Source organism: Jaminaea rosea, assembly GCF_003144245.1.
Source record: "Jaminaea rosea strain MCA 5214 unplaced genomic scaffold BDZ90scaffold_5, whole genome shotgun sequence".
Taxonomy (NCBI): domain Eukaryota; kingdom Fungi; phylum Basidiomycota; class Exobasidiomycetes; order Microstromatales; genus Jaminaea; species Jaminaea rosea.
In genome coordinates, this window is record NW_020289979.1 from 369,963 (window position 1) to 386,957 (window position 16,995).

Sequence of the window (16,995 nt, forward strand, 5' to 3'; positions counted from 1 at the left end):
AGCATTCGCCTTACCCAGCGAGGACGACGAGACATTTGCGCAATTCAAGGACATCTTCTCCAAGTTCGCCGCTACAGACGCAGATGCCTCTCAAACGGAGGCTGGCCCCTCCTCATCGTCCAAAAAGGGCGACGTCATCTACTCGGACGATGAAGACATGTCCGACTCACAAGCCTCGGATCGAGAAGATGGCGAAGCGCGTGCTACATTGTCCAAGCGCAAACAGAAGAAGCTCTCACGGCTCAGCGTCGCCGAGCTGAAACAGCTCGTCAGGAAGCCCGAAGTCGTCGACTGGTCAGACGTGAACGCTACGGATCCTACTTTGCTGGTCCACATCAAGTCCATCCGCAACACGGTCCCTGTCCCCGCGCATTGGAGTCAGAAGAGGGACTATCTCCAGAACAAGCGAGGCATCGAGAAACCGCCATTCGAGCTGCCCGCCTACATTGCGGACACAGGCATAGGCACGATGAAGGACGCCATCAATGAGAAGGAGGCAGAGCAGTCTCTCAAGACAAAGACGCGAGAGCGAGTGCAGCCCAAGATGGGCAAGGTTGTCGTCGATTACCAGAAGCTCTTTGACGCTTTCCATCGCTTCCAAACTAAGCCACCACTGAGCAGCTACGGGGAGACGTACTACGAAGGCAAAGAGTACGAGACGAAATTCAAGGAGCGCAAGCCGGGCAATCTCTCACAAGAGTTGAAAGAGGCGCTGAGCATCCCTCCGCTCGCACCTCCACCATGGTTGATTGCGCAACAACGCTTTGGACCTCCGCCTAGCTACCCTTTCTTGCCCATCCCAGGTCTCAACGCTCCGATACCAGATGGAGCGCAATGGGGCTTCCATCCAGGAGGGTGGGGTCGTCCGCCCCTCGACGAGTACGGTAATCCGCTCTACGGCGATGTACTAGGCGCGGCGGCTCAGGCTCAGGCGCAAGGTGCGAACTTCAGCATCGCAGCCGCGGCGGCACTGGCGGGTGAGCAGCCTGCGATCAGAGAGCCATGGGGCGAGTTGGAGCCGGAGGAGGACGAGGAGAGCGAGGAGGAAGAGGAAGAGGAAGAAGAGGAGGATGAGGACGGTGAAGCGATGCAAGAGGACCAGGCGGCCGCTGGAGGGTACTCAGAGCAAGATCTCCCCGCCGACGGACTCGAGACGCCCGGCGGTATGCAGTCTGTGGCTTCCACTATCCCTAGCGGGTTGGAGACTCCGGACTTCATCGAGCTTCGCAAGCAAGGCAGAGGCGGCACGGCCACGCCTGCCATGGAAGATGTCCGACCGCAAGCGCAACGCAGCCTCTACCAGGTATTGCCGGAGAGAGAGACGCGCATCTCTGGCTTGATGGGGAGTGAGCACGGCTACGATCTCAACAGCGGCAGCGGAAGTCGCCCGCCACCAAATGCGCCCGTGCTAGGCGCCGAAGACTCACCCGCTCGCGGCAGCAAGCGGTCTGCAGCTGGCAACGTAGAGGTTGCTCTGGACCCTTCAGAGCTCGAGGGCATGTCCGAGCAGGAGCTTCAGCAGCGCTACGAGGCCGCGAGGGCTACGCGCGGGGGTGGTGCTGATCCTGGAGGCGTAGGCGGTGGTGAGGATTTGAGCTTGTTGCGGGAGGAGCTGAGCAGGAAGAGGAGGCAGACGGAGGAGAGACGGCGAGAGAAGGGCAGGGGAGGAGAGGACGGTGGGAAGGGCGGGAAGTTCAAATTCTGAGGGTGAAGAGCCGCCATTGTACAACATTCCTAATCGTAAGCTGGTTGCAATCAGCACTGTCGTAGCATTGTCTCCGCGCAGCCTCATGAACACCAACCTAGTCCCATGAAGGACGACCAGATCCTACTATGAGGCTGAACGAAGACATGAGCGTCAGGATAAGGCGTGGATGTGAGCGGGGCTTGGTGAGGGAACACTGCGGTAGGGAAGAAAGAAGGCCTCGAGGCGGGGAGCGGCGACGGGACGACTCGCAACGACGACACGCTACGCAGCCCTCGGTCTCATTCGGCAACATCCATTGGCGGATGCGTGCTGCCACGCTCGGAAACATCTACAGCTGGATGATCTTTGAAAGCGGTCCCGTAACACTACCTCTGCACAAGGGTTCATCGGAGCTGGATAGCCTCATGACCATGACCTCGAGCCTATTCAACTCCCGCCAATGACGACCAGGTCTTCCTCCTGGACTCCGAGATAGCCGGCTCCACGATCCGGAAAGGGCGCTTCGGACTTTTCATTGGGCCGCCTCTGCTGTGACGAGATGAAGCGGCTGTCGCTCTCACTTTCTCATTTTCTCTCTCACATGACCACATGATCAAGAACGTCTCGCCCGCCCGGCCCACACACGTTCGTCAATGCCGTAACGCTCGCCATTAGCACGCAATCAAGTCCGCTCGTGTCGCGTCGCTGCGCCCCCGCACCCTCGCAGCCCTCAGGCGCAGTGCCCGCCGTGCGGTTCACGCCCCGAAGAGGTCGTGGCCCGTGCGAAGGCAGCATCTTCAATGTCGCCATTCGAAGATCTTGCAACTGTACGGGCGAGGGGCAAAGACTTCGAGAGACTTGGAATCGAGGCCGACCGCGTATCTTTCTTCCTCACCATCATCACCATCAAGCCTCGATCTTGATCGTGAATTACGGACAATAGCCCTTCCTTTGCCTGACGCCTTGCTATACCACCACCCACTACAACTTCTTACCCCCACCCCTTCTTTCCTTCACCACAATGGCATCCAACTTTGACACCCTTCAGCTCCATGCTGGCCAAGAGGTCGATCCAGCCTCCAAGGCTCGTGCCGTGCCTATCTACGCCTCAACGTCCTTCGTGAGTGGCGCGCTGCACTGCACCTTCTTCTCCCGATCTAGCTCCTCAATCTGACCTTCCTCCCCTTCGCTACAGGTGTTTGACAACTCAGCCCACGGCGCCGATCTCTTCGGCCTGCGCAAGTTCGGCAACATCTACAGCCGTCTAATGAATCCTACGAACGACGTCTTTGAGAAGCGCGTAGCGGCCCTCGAAGGTGGTGTGGCCGCTCTCGCTGCCTCCTCCGGACAGAGCGCTCAAGCCATGGCCATCATGGGCGTGGCCGCTGCTGGGGACAACGTCATCTCCTCATCGAACTTGTACGGTGGTACCTACAACCAGTTCAAGGTCTTCTTCCCGCGTCTGGGCATCCAGACCAAGTTTGTGACTACGGGCAAGGCAGAGGACTTTGCCAAGGCCGTCGACGCAAAGACGAAGGCGATCTACATCGAGTCGATCTCGAACCCCAAGTACGAGGTGCTGGACATGGCTGCAATCGCGAAAGTGGCGCACGACAACAAGATTCCGCTCATCGTCGACAACACCTTTGGCGCCGGGGGCTACTTCATCCGTCCCATCGACCATGGCGCTGACATTGTAGTGCACAGTGCGACCAAGTGGATCGGTGGGCACGGCACCACCATTGCAGGCGTCATCGTCGACTCAGGCAAGTTCGACTGGGCCGCATCTGGCAAGTTCCCGCAATTCACTGAGCCTTCAGAGGGGTACCATGGCCTCAAGTTCTGGGACACCTTTGGCCCTATCACATTTGCTATCTACCTGCGCGTGGTCATTCTCCGCGATCTGGGACCGGCTCTCAACCCGTTCGGCTCTTTCCTCCTTCTTCAGGGACTCGAGACCCTCTCACTGCGAGCTCAACGCCATGCTGACAATGCCCTTGCACTGGCGCAATACCTTGAGAAGCACCCGCGCGTCGCATGGGTCTCTTACCCCGGTCTCGCCAGCCACGCTTCCCACCAGGTAGCGAAGAAGCTCATGCCCCGTGGCTCGGGTGGTGTTCTCTCCTTCGGTATCAAGGGCGAGGCGGCCGCTGGTGCCCAGTTCGTTGACCAGCTCAAGCTGGCCTCCAACCTCGCCAACGTAGGAGACGCAAAGACGCTGGTTATCTCGCCCACGGCGACTACTCACCAGCAGCTGACGGCACAGGAGCAATTGGACTCGGGCGTTACGCCTGACTTGATCCGTGTCTCTGTGGGGATTGAGTACATCGATGACATTGTGGCGGACTTCGAGCAGGCTTTCAAGGCCACGGAGGGTGTGCAGGGTGATGTGCCCAAGGGTCAGCATAGCGTAGCGCCTGGCTTGGCTGGGGCTGCGTGACGGGGCGAGTGTATTGTAATGGACTCGAGTGGTCGTCGAATGCTTCCATTTGTCTATCTGCCTGCGTAGCTTCTTGATCTGCAGCTTGCGTGTCATACGAGAGATGGCACGGATGTCCAGTGCTTCTTTCGGCGCCTTTGCCGTCCAGCGCGACGCGGATCTGCAGTCGAGCGGACCGCTCGGCGCTCGAGCCAACGGGCGACGGACCAGGACAGAAAGCTCGCACGCTCCGCCTTGCCTTCTCTCCTTCACATCCCTAACCAGATACCCACCAAATGGTCGCCCTCGTGGCCACCTTGATGGTGTCAACCATGTCGGCCCTGTCGGCTATGGCGCAGGGAGGTGCTCCACCCTCTGATCCCTCGCCATCCCCCGCGCCAGCCCCACCACCACCAGCAGAAGAACAGGAACGCTTCTCATCCCTAGCCCTCTTCCTCGTTCTGTCCCTCCTCATCTTCTCCTTCTTCGCCAGCTACTACCTGCGTGTCAAGCGCATTACCGCTATTCACGAGACCATTGTGGGCCTCTTCGCCGGCATGCTCATCGGCGCCGTGCTGCGTATCGGACCAGGCCAGCAGGTGCAGCAGATGCTCAGCTTCAGCAACACGATCATGCTCAACGTACTCCTCCCACCCATCATCCTGGCCAGCGGCTATGATCTGAGGCAGGAGTCCTTCTTCCGCAACTTTGGCATCATCCTCGCCTTCGCCTTTGCGGGCACCTTCATATCAGCAATCGTCATCGGCGTCCTCGTCTACCTGTGGTCCCTCGCAGACTTCACCATCTCACTGAGCATCTTAGAGTGCCTCATCTTCGGCTCTACGCTGAGCGCTACCGATCCAGTGACGATCTTGTCCATCTTCAACTCGAAGAAGGTGGACCCAACGCTTTACAGCATCATCTTCGGCGAGTCGCTCCTCAACGATGCCGTCTCCATCGTCATGTTCGACACCCTCTCCACCTTTCGCGGTCAGAGCATCGGAGTCTACTCCATATTTCATGGATTTGGGCTCTTCCTCGTCGTCTTCTCCGTCTCTATGGCACTAGGCGTAGCCTTTGGCCTGGCATGCTCCCTCATGCTCAAGCACAGCAGGCTGGCCATTTACCCTCAACTCGAGTCGAGCTTGGTGGCCTTGATTGCCTACACGAGCTACTTCTTCAGCAATGCAGTCACCATGAGTGGGATCGTCTCGCTCCTCTTCTGCGGTATCACACTCAAGCACTACGCCTACCATAACATGTCGCGTCGCACGCAGCGGGCCACGCGCTACACCTTTCAGACCCTGGCCAGCCTTTCGGAGAATTTCATCTTCATCTACCTGGGGCTCAGCTTGTTCACGCAGGAGAATCTGGTCTTCAAGCCACTCTTCATCGTCGTTACGGTGGCAAGCGTCGTCTTCTCCCGCTACGCCGCCGTGTTCCCCATCGCGAGCCTCATCAACCTTCTGCGCCGTGTCCGCAACCAACGAAGGGCGCGCCGCACAGGCGGAGGCTCAGTGCCCCGAACAGGAAGGGAAGACGAGCTCAGCCGCGAGTATCAGATCATGCTCTTCTGGGCTGGACTGCGAGGGGCCGTCGGCTTTGCGCTCTCTGCAGGTATTGAGGGCAAGAATGCCCCAGCACTCCAGACGACAGTGCTGGTCACTATCGTGCTTACCTTGATCGCCTTCGGGGGCACGACGGGCCAAATGTTGGACGTGCTGGGCATCAGGACTGGTGTGCAGGACGATGAGGGCGAGTCGAGCGATGAAGAGGGAGTGGACGCCGATCATTTTGGCATGGGCGCTCATCGACGCTCTGCTGGTAGAGGGCAGGGAAGGCGACAAGCCAAGCGTGGTGGCGGACGCGGCTCCTCGTCAGCATACAGAGATGACGAGCAGGGCTTCCTCTCCGGTGCAACGAACAAGTCTCGCTCTGGTGGAGGGCAGGCATCGCGCTACTCGTACGACGAAGACGCGTCAGAGACCAACGAGTTCTCACCGCCGGATCGTAGGGGCGCTAATGGCGGCAGCAGGAGTGCGATGATGCCCATGAGTGGGCAAGGCTCGAGACAGAGCTACGAGTTCAGCCCGGAAGAGGAGGACGACGACGACGGCATTCCGTCGACAGCCCCACCGGGCACCGTCCTAGATGCCACCTCCTTCCTAGGCTCCAACCGAGCGTCAGGAAGCGCCCGTGCTCTCTTGGAGCGTGGCGCTCTCATCATGCGCGACGGGCAATGGTTCCAACGCATCGATGATCGGTACCTCAAGCCGTACTTTTCGAACGCGGTTGCCTCTCGCAAGCATGAGGAGAGACGGAGCGCACGGGCGGCGAGCCGATCTTGGCAGCAGAGCCAAGAGCAGGGCGAAGGAGAGGAGGGAGGAACAGGTGAAGGAGGCACAGCTGCGTTGTGGGAGGCAGAAGCTGCTGCGAGGGAGCCCGATGCGGAAATCTTTTCGGGGCCGTTGGATGAGGAAGACGATGGTGCGGTGCGTAATCTTGGGGCAAGAGATGGATCAAGAGCCACTACGCCTGTTGGTAATGGGAATGGGAGGACAACACCACGTAGTCGGTCTTCGATGGGTTACCACCACAGTGCGCAGGGCAGCTCGTCGAGTGGGATTGGAGGAGCCTTTGCGCCATGAGCTGAGGACTTAGATGGGCACTGCGGCGTGCCGCAGACACAATGTTGATACACAAGCACGAATGCAATCGTCGTGGTCGTCGAGCTGCAGCGACGCAATGAGAGCAAGTGAAGTGCGAAACAGTCTATTGAATTCCTCCCTTCGCGCCAACTCGCTCAAGGGTGGACAAAAGTCAGCACCTCCTCACTGAACCTCCTAAGCAACTTTCGTACCTCTCGCCTGCTGATCCCCTCTCTGCACACCACTTCATCGATAGTGTGTCGGCCGTTGAGATAGGGCAGGAGACGAAAGAAGGATTGACGAGTCGCTTCCCCCATCTCATCGTCCTCACCTTCACCGTCTGACGAGCCACTGTCATCGTCTCCTGAAGGCGACGAAGCGTGGGCGCGCGTGGAGACACCAGCGTGGAGGGAGAGCATCGCATCTATCCAAGCATTTTCCACTCTCGAAGCGCGTGAAGGGTCGGATATGAGAGACGGGCGATGAAGGTCCCAATTGCGTGGGTCTGTTGAGCTTGACGACGAGGATGATGTGTACCCGTTTGAGTCGTCTTCGCTCGAGTCCTCGTCAATGTCGAGTGTAGGGCGGGGCTGCGCTGGCTGAGTGGGAGAAGCCAAAGCAGCAGAGACTTGCTCGACCGGCTTCGCGGCCTCATCCCCACTCCCTCCAAGGGGCGAAGGTGGCTGCGGGCTCTCCTCACCTACCAAACTCAGCCGACGTGGGGGAGCTGTGGCCTCGTCGTCCTCACCCTCCTCGTTCCCCGCAGCTGCTCCCATCCCTTCTCCTGCCTCTTCGTCGTGGTCCAGTGCATCCTGCGCCGGCTCTTGACCCTCCGCCCGAGCAACAGCGCTGCTCAGCGTCTTCGCGACCTCGGTCTCAGCAGTAACCTCCAACCCATCAACCCAAACCTTCTCGTCCTCGCCTCCAAATCCACTCACCCTCATACGGGCTTGCGATGGACTACGCGAGAAGGTACGAAGGGCGAAGCTAGGGGAGGGTTTTGCCGCTTCGAAATGGGAAATGGTGGCTGACCTTCCCGCTCGAGTACTCCCATCGCTCGTAGCTCCACTGTCTCCGCGTCGTCGCCTGCCGCGAGTCGCACCTGATGAAGAGGCGATCGGTGGGTGGTCTGTCGCTTGCGGAGCGCTGCTCCCTTGTGAAGGGGAGGTGCCACTGCTCGTCAGGCTGGGCCCGCGTCTATGTTGTCCCACCTGATGATGCTCGGCAGCGAGGATCTGGTTGGCCTTCTCCCTCGACGAGCTTGCCTGAACGCCGCCACTTTGAGTAGATGCGACGCTCAAACCGCCACCGGATCCTTTGCTACCTGCAGCGCTAGTCGATGACGCAGCGACGGCAGCTGCAACAGAAGCGACTGCTTCGTCAGACGCTCCTCCGTCTGCACTGGGTACGATCGGCAGCTCGACTGCTGCTGAATTAGGGCTTCGCGACCTTGAGACGTGCCTCCGGTGGAATTGAAGGGTATCCGCAACCTCTGGATGTGAGGCCTCGACGCGGAGACCCGAGGACGAGCCCGGCCTTGAGCTGCTGCCACTGGTCCTCAAGAGGTGGCCTGAGGCAGCTATACGCCCCAGAGGGGGTGGGTTGCGTGATCGTGATCGCGAATGAGATGAAATGCGTGAGGCCGCACGACGTGCGTGGTTGTCGCTATCCGGCTGCGGCTGACCGAGCTGCTGCTCTTGACGGTGTCGAGCTTCTGCGGACCGGGATCGCTGCCTTTGCCTGCCCCTCCCTTGCTCGTCCACTCCTACCTGTGAGATCCAAGGCGCTCGCGCCCTCACATTGGCCGCAGCAGCAGCGGCAGCAGCAGTCCCATCCCCAGGCCCATCAGGCGCACTCTGTGCCACCAGAGGGACTAATGCTCCCTCACGTCTCCTGGGATCAACCCCACGCTTCAAAGCTTTCCTCTCCCTTTTCCACTCTCTCCTCTCTTCCCGTCTTCTCCTAGCCTCGTCCCTCTCCAGCCGACGTTGCTCGTGCATCTTCTTCGCTTTGCGCTTGACTGCTTCCGTTGCAATGAGGCGGAAGCGCAGGTGCTGCTGGAGGAGAACGTCGTGTCTGAGCAGCCAGATGAGGACGGAGAGACAGCGTCGTTCCCTTGCTTGGGCATTGATGCTACGACTGGACGCCTCGCCCTGCTTTGTCAGGTTGGGCTGGAGTGTTGTCCAATGTTGGATGAATGGCTGGAGGCTTGCGCCCAGTATGGCCAGCAAGCGAATCAGCGGCGGCTGGTCAGGGAAGCGCAATGCGAAGCTCAACGCAAAGCGAGGTAGGTCTCCCTCCATATCGAACAGAGGGCTGACGGCGTACGTGTTCTGAATGCGCGGCACATCAGCCACTTTTGCTTGCTTGTAGTAGACGAGATGTCGAGCCATGGGGTACACATCCCGCTGTAGGTCCCAGTCGAGCAACGTGGCAAGCTGGGCGAAAGTAGGTATTCCAGTCAAGTTGGTGGGAACGAGGTGCGACGTGAACTTGCGTGACCACACCTCTATACCTGCATCGCCTTGCTGTTCCATTGCGTCGCGGGCGCTGACCTGCTCGCTGACTTCGCTGGCCTCGTCGTCCACTTCCACAACTTCCCCGCCGATGGAGCGATAACGTCGCGCCTTCTCTCTTGCATCTCTCTCGCCTTCCTGCTCGTGAAGCAGCAGGAGCGTCTTCCAGGGAAACAGTGGCGGCCCCGTAGCTCTCGTCCACTCATCCAGCGGGTTTCCAACTGCATCGTCCGCCCACACATCCGGATCATCAGCCTCAATGCTTGGACCAATCTCCAGTATGCTTTTGACCATGCGCGCCGGGTCGGTTAGGAGTGGCGGCAGCTGAAGGTGCACCTCAAGCGAGTCATTCAGCACCACAAAGGGGGCAGAGCGGTGCGTCGTTGGCCGAGTGAGGGAGCGGAACATTTGCCGCAAGCTTCGGGCGAGGGACGAGGTGAGGAGCACATCGGAGAGGTGATGTGCGTAAGATGGACTGGCTCCACCTCCGGCCGTGCCCCCTTCGACTGCTCCCCAAAGACGGGAAAGAAGGGCCACTTGCTGCGAGACGTAACCGCAGCGCTGCTCTTCTGCCCAGAGGGCTGCCGTCATTTTAAAGGTAACATTGTCGTACCACAGACCCAGCCAGGTCGTCAAGTCGAGGGTGGGCGTAGCGTAAGATGGGTCCGGGGGTTGGATGACGAGAACGAGGTGTAGCATCTCGACTGGCGGGGCCGGAGGGGTGGCTGATGCCGATGCTGACGTGGGAGGCGTGGTATCTGAGCTTCCGCTGCTATCTTGGGGTGTGCCACCGTCATGACTTCTTGGCGGGCGACCTCTACCTGCTTCATCCTTGGGCTGTTGATCAGGATCACGAGCGCGTTGGTAGACCGGATGGCCGACAAAGGCCAGATCGTCGACGACTAGCTCAAAGCGTTGATTGCACATCTCGCTCTTGGGGGCGATCATTTCTGCAAGAAACTCAACCGGATACCCCAAGTAGTGTGAGAAGGCCTTTGCGTTTCGAGCTCTTCTGGCTGGCGAGTCGTTTGATCTATGCTGCTGCTGCAGGTTGGCGACTGTCCCTCGTCTCATCGATGGTTCGGGCGAGTCTAAATCTCGGAGCGACGATGAGGCCATCGTTCTCTTTGGACCTCTTGATGGGCTTCTGCGAGGTCGCGAAGCTGTAGGGGAGGACGGCTGATTGCGCGAACCATGCCTCGAGGACGATAACGGCTCAATTTCCCTGGTAGTAAGCCGGCCTAATCGACTCGACCTGGCTCTGCTGCCGTTGGACGAGCGGGCGGTGTGTGTAGTCGACATTGCTTCTGATGCGCTCTCTGCATCTGTGACTGCCGAATCGCTGCCTTGACTGGTATCGCCATAGTCATCGTCGCCTTGATAGTAGGAGCTGTCCGTCGATGACCCGCTGCCCAGGCTGCTGTCATCCTCTTCGTCGTCGTCTCCGTCACCTGCCCGATTGACATTCTTTGCTGCGTTCTCATCCGAGTCTTCTCCTTCCTCGTCCCACTGTGCTCGATCCCTGAGCTGCTCAGCAGCATCGTGTTGATCACCTCGACCGCCTTGTTTGTGTGGGGTATAATATCGGATTCGAGAGAGGCGACGCAGCAGCTGGGGCTTGCGAGGGTAACGAAACACGACTTGAGGTCCACGAGATGCTGTCGAGGCCACAAAGAGGATGGCGACGAGGGGTGAAGGCTGCTGTTGCTGCTGCCGCGAGGACGATGCCGCCGCCATGGCAGGCAGCTTTGTGGGAACAAGAAGCCAAAGCCAAAGCCAAAGCTGCCAAAAGTGCCAATTGGCGGCCACAGGCGGGCGGGCGGACGGACGGGAAGGCAATCAGTCCAATCGAGGGCGACGCGCTTCTTGACTTCGCTCTCACATCCACTCGCCTCGCTTCATCGTCACCCCAGCCCCTTCAGCATGGCTCAGGCATCAGGAAGAGATGCCAGGGACATCCTCGGAGTCCCTCAGCAGCGAACAGGAGAAGCATCGTCGTCATCCGTGTCAACTTCGGCCCCTGCACCTCCTCGCCCGCCCACTGGCCCACCTATCCTCAAGAAGACTTCGCACAAGTCAAAGTCACGACAGCGTCACGATGGCATACACAAGGAGTTACAGGCCTTGCTCGGCGACAATGCCCCCAGTCTAGCGATAGCGCATACCGAGGCGAGGGCCATGCTCGCCAGCCAAGAAGCGGCACATGGTGGCGCCGCGGCAGGGGGTCCCCTACGACCCAAGTTCAGGCGAAAAGAGAGAAAGCCTCAGTCGTGGAAGTGGCAGCCATTCGAGAATCAAGCACGATCGGATGGGCTCAAGCTCAGCCACTGGGCGCCGCAGCAGAACGATGACGATTCCACGCCGTACCCTTTCGCTGCCTTCAACACCTCCTCTGGCATCTACTCCTACTCGAATGACGAGTACCAACAGCATCTCAAGGACGATGACTGGACCAAAGAGGACACCGATCATCTCATCGATCTTTGCCAGGCTTACGACTTGCGCTTCGTAGTCATTGCAGATAGGTGGGAAGCGAAAAGGCCGCGCAGTATCGAGGACTTGAAGGCGAGGTACTACGCGATCTGTCGTCGTTTGATTCGGTCGAGGATCTCAGTCGAGGATATGGATTCCAGGCAACAGTTGCTTGCTACGTACTCCTTCGACAAGCAGAGGGAAGTAGAGCGCAAGCGCCTAGTGCAGAAGCTCTTCACTCGCACTCCGGCCCAATTGGCAGAGGAGGAGGCCCTGTATGTCGAGGCAAGAAGGTTGGAGCAGAATGAGGCAAAGTTTGCCGCAGATCGGGAAGATCTGATGAAGCTGCTCGGTGGGTGGGAGAGGGTTCCGGACAGCTCGCCGAGGCTCATTGCTGAGGCGGGGGCTGGCTTTGGGGTTGGCAGTGCGGGACCTCTGCCTGGTACACCTGGGGCAGCGTTGGAGGAGGCTGCTGCTGGTGAGAGGGATAAGAAGAGGAGGAAACGTGCTGCCGGCGAGGCTGGTGCCGGCGTGGAAGAGGGAGAGGGGAAGACACCTGCCCTTGCTAGCAGTAGCGCCATGGCTATCACCTCCGCGACCAAGGACGCTGGCGCTTCCTCCTCGACTACCACCCTCACATCAAAACAGAAAGCCGAGCTCAAGCAAGCCCACTCGGATGAGCTGCAATGCATCACCCGCTTCGACCCGGACTCGCAGCCGCTCCTGCGGCCCCCTTACCCCTTCTTGCTCGGCACCCCCTCAACTGTCCCGCCCGTCGCTCCTTCCCCTCAAAATCCCACATCATCTCACGGAGTTTACCTCCGTTCCACCCGTCTCCTCACCCCACGCCAGCCGCAGCTCAATCGCACCATGCAGACGCTCAGCGAACTGAATCCACCCATCGGACCTAGGCTGGTGTTCCCCAATAGGACCAACTGCGAGAAGTGGGAAGGCTTGCTGGGCGCTGTGACGAGTGGCCTGGAAATGAAGAAGATGACAGATAGGGTAGAAAGCGAGTTGAGGATTGCGAAGAGTCGCTTGGCATCTCTGCAGGAGGCGAGGTTGGGCAAGCAGCAGGCGCAGGGCCAAGCCGGTGTTTCGCAGGCTGCGACGGCTTCGGCGACGGCATCAGGAGGCGCTGGGTCAAGCGGCACTAACAGACGCAGCGCTACTCCTCGCGCGTCAGCCATCGTTGGCGGTGACCCATCCGCGAATCCCACGTCGCGCTCCAACTCAAGGACGAGCAGGAGCCACACGCCTGCTGTCCCTACGGCAGTCAAGCCCATCTCCCAAGGCGACGACGAGAAGATCGGAGACAACTCATTCGATGGGTCTGGTGGAGAGAGGAAGAAGCGTCGTCGCTCTTCCGGCCTGTCCGACTTGGATGACGACGACGACGACGATGAGTGGAAAGATGCAAGAGCTGGTGCTGGTGCTGAGGAAGGCGGCGAGGCTGACGAGCAGGATGGCAGTATGCAGGTGGACGATGATGATGACGACGATGATGACGATGGGGAGGACGGGGAGGATGATGAGGACGACGATGGAGACGATGACTAGCTGCCGCAGTCGAATACAAAGTCTCGCCACGAGTCATGCAATCCTCACTCGTACTGCACTGCACTTCTTAAGACATGCTGATTGACGTCTGCTATCCGACCCTTCTCATGCCGGCCCCGCTTCTTCAGATCTACTGCACCCCAGCCGTCTTCGCAGTCTGAACCTCCTCCCCTCCCCTTTTCGCCTCCTTCCTCTTTGCCCTCTTCTCCCTCTTCTTCAGATTACGCTCCAGAGTCCCTGCGCCCTTGTAGCTCTCCATCTGCCCCTTGCCCGCCGTGGCGTCCTTCTTGCTCGCAGGCGCTCTCGCCAAGTCTAGAACTGAGAAGCCCGCCCTTCCGGCTACGCTACTGACGCGAGCTCCACCCTTGGAAGGAGGGATAGAGCCTGAGCCCTTGCGCTCAAATTCGCGCTCCCGCAGGGCTCGCGCTGCAGTCGCATCCCGCAGCTGGGAGGGAGCCGGCCCTCCTACGGGAACGGAAGCTCTGCGCTCTCTCTGGACTGCACGTTCCTCCTCCAGTGCTTTGGTCAAGGGGCTCTCATCCATCTTCGAAGCAGAGTCAGCCCCCGCAGCAGCCGCTTCTTCATCTAGCTGCTTCTTTGTCCGCTCGTCAATCTCCACTATGCGGCCAAGGGAAGTTGCCGACGGCTTCGTCTTGGAGTCGGCGGGGTGCGGATCATGCGCTGTTGCTGGAGGCGGAGGAGGTGGGGTAATGCCCGTGCGGGGAAGAGGCGAGGAGGGTAGAGAAGTTGGAGACCCAAGCAGGCGTTCCATTTCTGACTGAAACTCGGTTTGGAGGGGTACGCGCTAGAGGGGCACAGAGGGGAAAGGGAGGAAGAGTGTCAGTAGGAGTTCGCTGAGAGCTGGTGGTGGTGTTGGTTGCGCTGATCAGAAATCGTAGTGAGTTGTAACCAGCAGGCCTTGCAGCCCAGTCTTCAAGACTAATCGAATATTTTGTTGTATCTCGTCCTTTGAAGCTTCGGTGTACGCTCGCGCCTGATGCTCACCTGCTGTTGCATTTCACCCTCCAGCGCCTTGAGTCTCAGGATAGCCAAAGTCCTCTCCATCGTCAGCCCAAAGGTACCCGACAGCACGCGAATCGAGTTCTTCTTCGGGTCTGCACTGTGCAGCGACCACATTCGATCACGAATGCTCTGCGATACTGGTGGAGGAGGCCTGAAATACGGGTTGAGTGGGAAGGGCTGCGTAGCCAGGGGTGGATGAGAGCAGGTCAGCGACTGAGAATGACTTGCAGCCTGGTATCGCGAGCTGCTCACCGTCTCACCAATCCAATGCGGCCCATGCCCCTTCGGAGGCTCTCCAAAAAGCTGCTGCCCCTGCCCAGTCACCCACTGCTTGAAGGGCGGCATCCTGGTGAACATTCTGCCATTAACGGCACCGGCACGTCCGCCGCCGGCTGCGGACGGCCTGGCTCGTCGGCCACGAGTGGGCCGCTGCGATGCTGATTTTGCTGATGACGCTGAGGATACTTCGGACCCGGTGCTCTTTTGTGAAGTCGAAGCTGAGGACGATGCCTCACTGTTCGCAGCATCATTGCCGCGAGGCGAGGAAGAAGAGAAGGAGCGCGAGGTCGAGGGTGCATACAAGGAGGATGAAGAAGAGGCGGCTGCCGAGCAATGTGGCTGGCTGCTGCCATTGGCGACCGAAAGCTTACCCAGCCTCTTGACGAGACTGCTGGCGTTGCCTCGTGTCATGCTGGTGGTGATGCTGAGGGTCGTCGCTGTGATGGTCGTGGTCGTGCGATGAGGTTTTGTCAGGTCAAGCCGCCGCCGCCGCCGCCGCCCTCCCGCCTCCCGCCTCCCGTCCAAGTCCGAGATCTTCTCGCTTGAGCCTGGATTGAGAAGGCCTTCTCCGCCCGTGGAGCCTCACACAGCTTGGTCAGCCAGGCGCGATGAGCACGGTGCTCTCGACGTTCACCAGCTTGGAGACAGTCTACATTCACCAACACTTGCTTCATGATCGACGTGTGTGCTGCATTCTCGCTTCTCTGATGGTGCAAAAAGACCAACATGCCCGCCTCTCGGGCTGGGTAAAAAGCATACCAGCGTGAAGCAGCCCAATAGTGATCACTTCAGCTTGAGACTCTGCTACAGCTTCTTTGTGAAGACCATGTGATCCCTGCCCGCATCACAGCGGCGACAATGGCCCGCTCTGTGCCCGCCATCATCTCGCCATCCTTCGCCCGTGACACCCTTTTGCTTGTCTCGCGGTCCATTCGTCGCTCGCGTGGCAAGTTGCCCTCTCTAATTGAGTCGAGCCCGGAACCGCGGCAGGACCAAGAGGAGCGCGCGCTGGTCTCTTTGGAACGGAGCGGGGGCAGGGCGGCCCAAGTTGATTCGACAGAGGCGAGCGGGCGAGCGGGCAGGGCAGGCAGGGCAGGCGACGGACGACCTCGACGACGAGAGCCAAAGGCAAGCAAGCAAGCGCTCCGACTGCTTTCGTTTCCTCCATCTTTCTCGTCCTTTCACCCCAATCGACAAACAGACAGTGAGTATCAGCGGCGGCAATGCGAACAGGAGTCAGGGAGGATATGAAGACACGAGAGGGAGGCATGGACGGAGAGAGAAGTTGCAGCACCGTGGTCGATTGGAGAGGGACAGGAAGGTCATCATGGCAGGGAAGGGGAAGAAGTGGCGGTGAGACATTGGGTCTTCGCCTTCGAGGTTGAGCTATTCGGCTCAACGGGGAAGCTGGGGGCGATGGAGCTTTGTCCATCTTGCACGCCCGCTCTTTGGGCAGGGTCGCTGCGGCTAGGCCTGGGAGGAATCGTGGATCGCACCTTCTCCAACTCCCTCTTGCGGCATCCCATGCTCACACGCTGCACACTCTTCCTTCTTCGCCACTCGCAGAGATGACCAAGAAGAGAAGGAATGGTGGCCGCAACAAGCACGGCCGTGGCCACGTCGGCTTCGTTCGCTGCTCCAACTGCGCCCGTGCCGTCCCCAAGGACAAGGCCATCAAGCGCTTCACCGTCCGCAACATCGTAGAGGCCGCTGCCGTCCGTGACCTTTCCGACGCCAGCGTCTACGCCGAGTACGCCCTGCCCAAGCTCTACATCAAGATCGCATACTGCGTCTCGTGCGCCATCCACGCGCACGTCGTCCGTGTCCGATCCGCCGAGGGCCGCAGGATCCGTACGCCCCCCGTTCGCGTGCGCTACAACAGGGATGGCAAGAAGAGTGAGTACCGCAGCGTCTGCAGCAGCGGCAAGACCAAGAAGGCGATGGAGGGCAGCAATGGTGTGGGTCATCGATGGGCGTCTGGGATTAGGCAAGTTCCAAAAAACATGTTAGACTGCCGACCCCTTTTCGGGATGACGAGGCAAAAACCAAATCACCATCTTTCGAATGAGACACGGCGACGAAGAGGAGCAGCAGGGCAAGGAGGGGAAGGGATGCGATGGATCACGCACGATCACCATCGACATGATCAGCTGATACTGACCCATCTTTCTCTTCCTCGCACTCTCAGTCAACCCTGCCGTGGCTCAGGTCCAGAACTCCGGCGTCGGTCCTCAGGCTGGTGGTGCCCCCGCGCCCACTGTCAGGGTCTAAGCTTGTCTCTCTCTCACAGCCTTCAATATGATTGAACAGAGTTGCGAGCCCATCATCCTGTATTCCTGATTAGCCTCGGTCGATGTTCTCGCTACGAGTTCGCGAGCATCTTGTGCATTA

General features: G+C 59.5%; 7 protein-coding genes across 7 annotated transcripts; 5 read left to right on the plus strand and 2 right to left on the minus strand.

Moving 5' to 3' along the window:
- Positions 1–25: 25 nt before the first annotated feature.
- Positions 26–1,657, plus strand: BDZ90DRAFT_214893 (DUF382-domain-containing protein; the record flags this gene model as incomplete). Its single annotated transcript, XM_025504200.1, has 1 exon — positions 26–1,657. A coding segment is annotated over one exon (1,632 nt), but the record flags the coding sequence as incomplete, so codon positions are not given.
- An 838-nt stretch (positions 1,658–2,495) lies between these two features.
- On the plus strand, positions 2,496–4,210 carry BDZ90DRAFT_231783 (putative O-acetylhomoserine-lyase). Its single transcript, XM_025505995.1, has 2 exons — positions 2,496–2,807; positions 2,883–4,210. The coding sequence occupies exons 1-2, from the start codon at positions 2,709–2,711 to the stop codon at positions 4,125–4,127; spliced, it is 1,344 nt and encodes a 447-aa protein (XP_025362629.1). The 5' UTR covers positions 2,496–2,708; the 3' UTR covers positions 4,128–4,210.
- A 154-nt stretch (positions 4,211–4,364) lies between these two features.
- On the plus strand, positions 4,365–6,871 carry BDZ90DRAFT_231784 (sodium/hydrogen exchanger). The gene has a single exon (XM_025505996.1). The coding sequence runs from the start codon at positions 4,403–4,405 to the stop codon at positions 6,752–6,754; it is 2,352 nt and encodes a 783-aa protein (XP_025362630.1). The 5' UTR covers positions 4,365–4,402; the 3' UTR covers positions 6,755–6,871.
- A 38-nt stretch (positions 6,872–6,909) lies between these two features.
- On the minus strand, positions 6,910–11,019 carry BDZ90DRAFT_279156 (hypothetical protein; the record flags this gene model as incomplete). Its single annotated transcript, XM_025509154.1, has 1 exon — positions 6,910–11,019. The coding sequence occupies exon 1, from the start codon at positions 11,005–11,007 to the stop codon at positions 6,910–6,912; it is 4,098 nt and encodes a 1,365-aa protein (XP_025362631.1). The 5' UTR covers positions 11,008–11,019.
- Positions 11,020–11,149: 130 nt separating this feature from the next.
- BDZ90DRAFT_231785 (hypothetical protein) lies at positions 11,150–13,365 on the plus strand. The gene has a single exon (XM_025505997.1). The coding sequence runs from the start codon at positions 11,194–11,196 to the stop codon at positions 13,300–13,302; it is 2,109 nt and encodes a 702-aa protein (XP_025362632.1). The 5' UTR covers positions 11,150–11,193; the 3' UTR covers positions 13,303–13,365.
- A 2-nt stretch (positions 13,366–13,367) lies between these two features.
- On the minus strand, positions 13,368–14,770 carry BDZ90DRAFT_160132 (hypothetical protein). The gene is made up of 3 exons (XM_025503605.1): positions 14,586–14,770; positions 14,308–14,502; positions 13,368–14,107 (listed from the first exon to the last, which is right to left on the minus strand). Exons 1-3 carry the CDS (start codon positions 14,601–14,603, stop codon positions 13,433–13,435), a joined length of 888 nt encoding a protein of 295 aa, XP_025362633.1. The 5' UTR covers positions 14,604–14,770; the 3' UTR covers positions 13,368–13,432.
- Positions 14,771–15,765: 995 nt separating this feature from the next.
- On the plus strand, positions 15,766–16,948 carry BDZ90DRAFT_231789 (ribosomal protein S26e). The gene is made up of 2 exons (XM_025505998.1): positions 15,766–16,500; positions 16,793–16,948. Exons 1-2 carry the CDS (start codon positions 16,173–16,175, stop codon positions 16,873–16,875), a joined length of 411 nt encoding a protein of 136 aa, XP_025362634.1. The 5' UTR covers positions 15,766–16,172; the 3' UTR covers positions 16,876–16,948.
- Positions 16,949–16,995: the final 47 nt, after the last annotated feature.

Coding starts and splice junctions, on each gene's coding strand:
- BDZ90DRAFT_231783 (XM_025505995.1), top strand. CDS start 2,709: ATGGCATCCAACTTTGACACCCTTCAGCTCCATGCTGGCCAAGAGGTC. Junction 2,808..2,882: donor TCTACGCCTCAACGTCCTTC/GTGAGTGGCGCG, acceptor CCTTCGCTACAG/GTGTTTGACAACTCAGCCCA.
- BDZ90DRAFT_231784 (XM_025505996.1), top strand. CDS start 4,403: ATGGTCGCCCTCGTGGCCACCTTGATGGTGTCAACCATGTCGGCCCTG.
- BDZ90DRAFT_231785 (XM_025505997.1), top strand. CDS start 11,194: ATGGCTCAGGCATCAGGAAGAGATGCCAGGGACATCCTCGGAGTCCCT.
- BDZ90DRAFT_160132 (XM_025503605.1), bottom strand. Junction 14,108..14,307: donor AGGGTGAAATGCAACAGCAG/GTGAGCATCAGG, acceptor GTGCCCCTCTAG/CGCGTACCCCTCCAAACCGA.
- BDZ90DRAFT_231789 (XM_025505998.1), top strand. CDS start 16,173: ATGACCAAGAAGAGAAGGAATGGTGGCCGCAACAAGCACGGCCGTGGC. Junction 16,501..16,792: donor CAACAGGGATGGCAAGAAGA/GTGAGTACCGCA, acceptor TCGCACTCTCAG/TCAACCCTGCCGTGGCTCAG.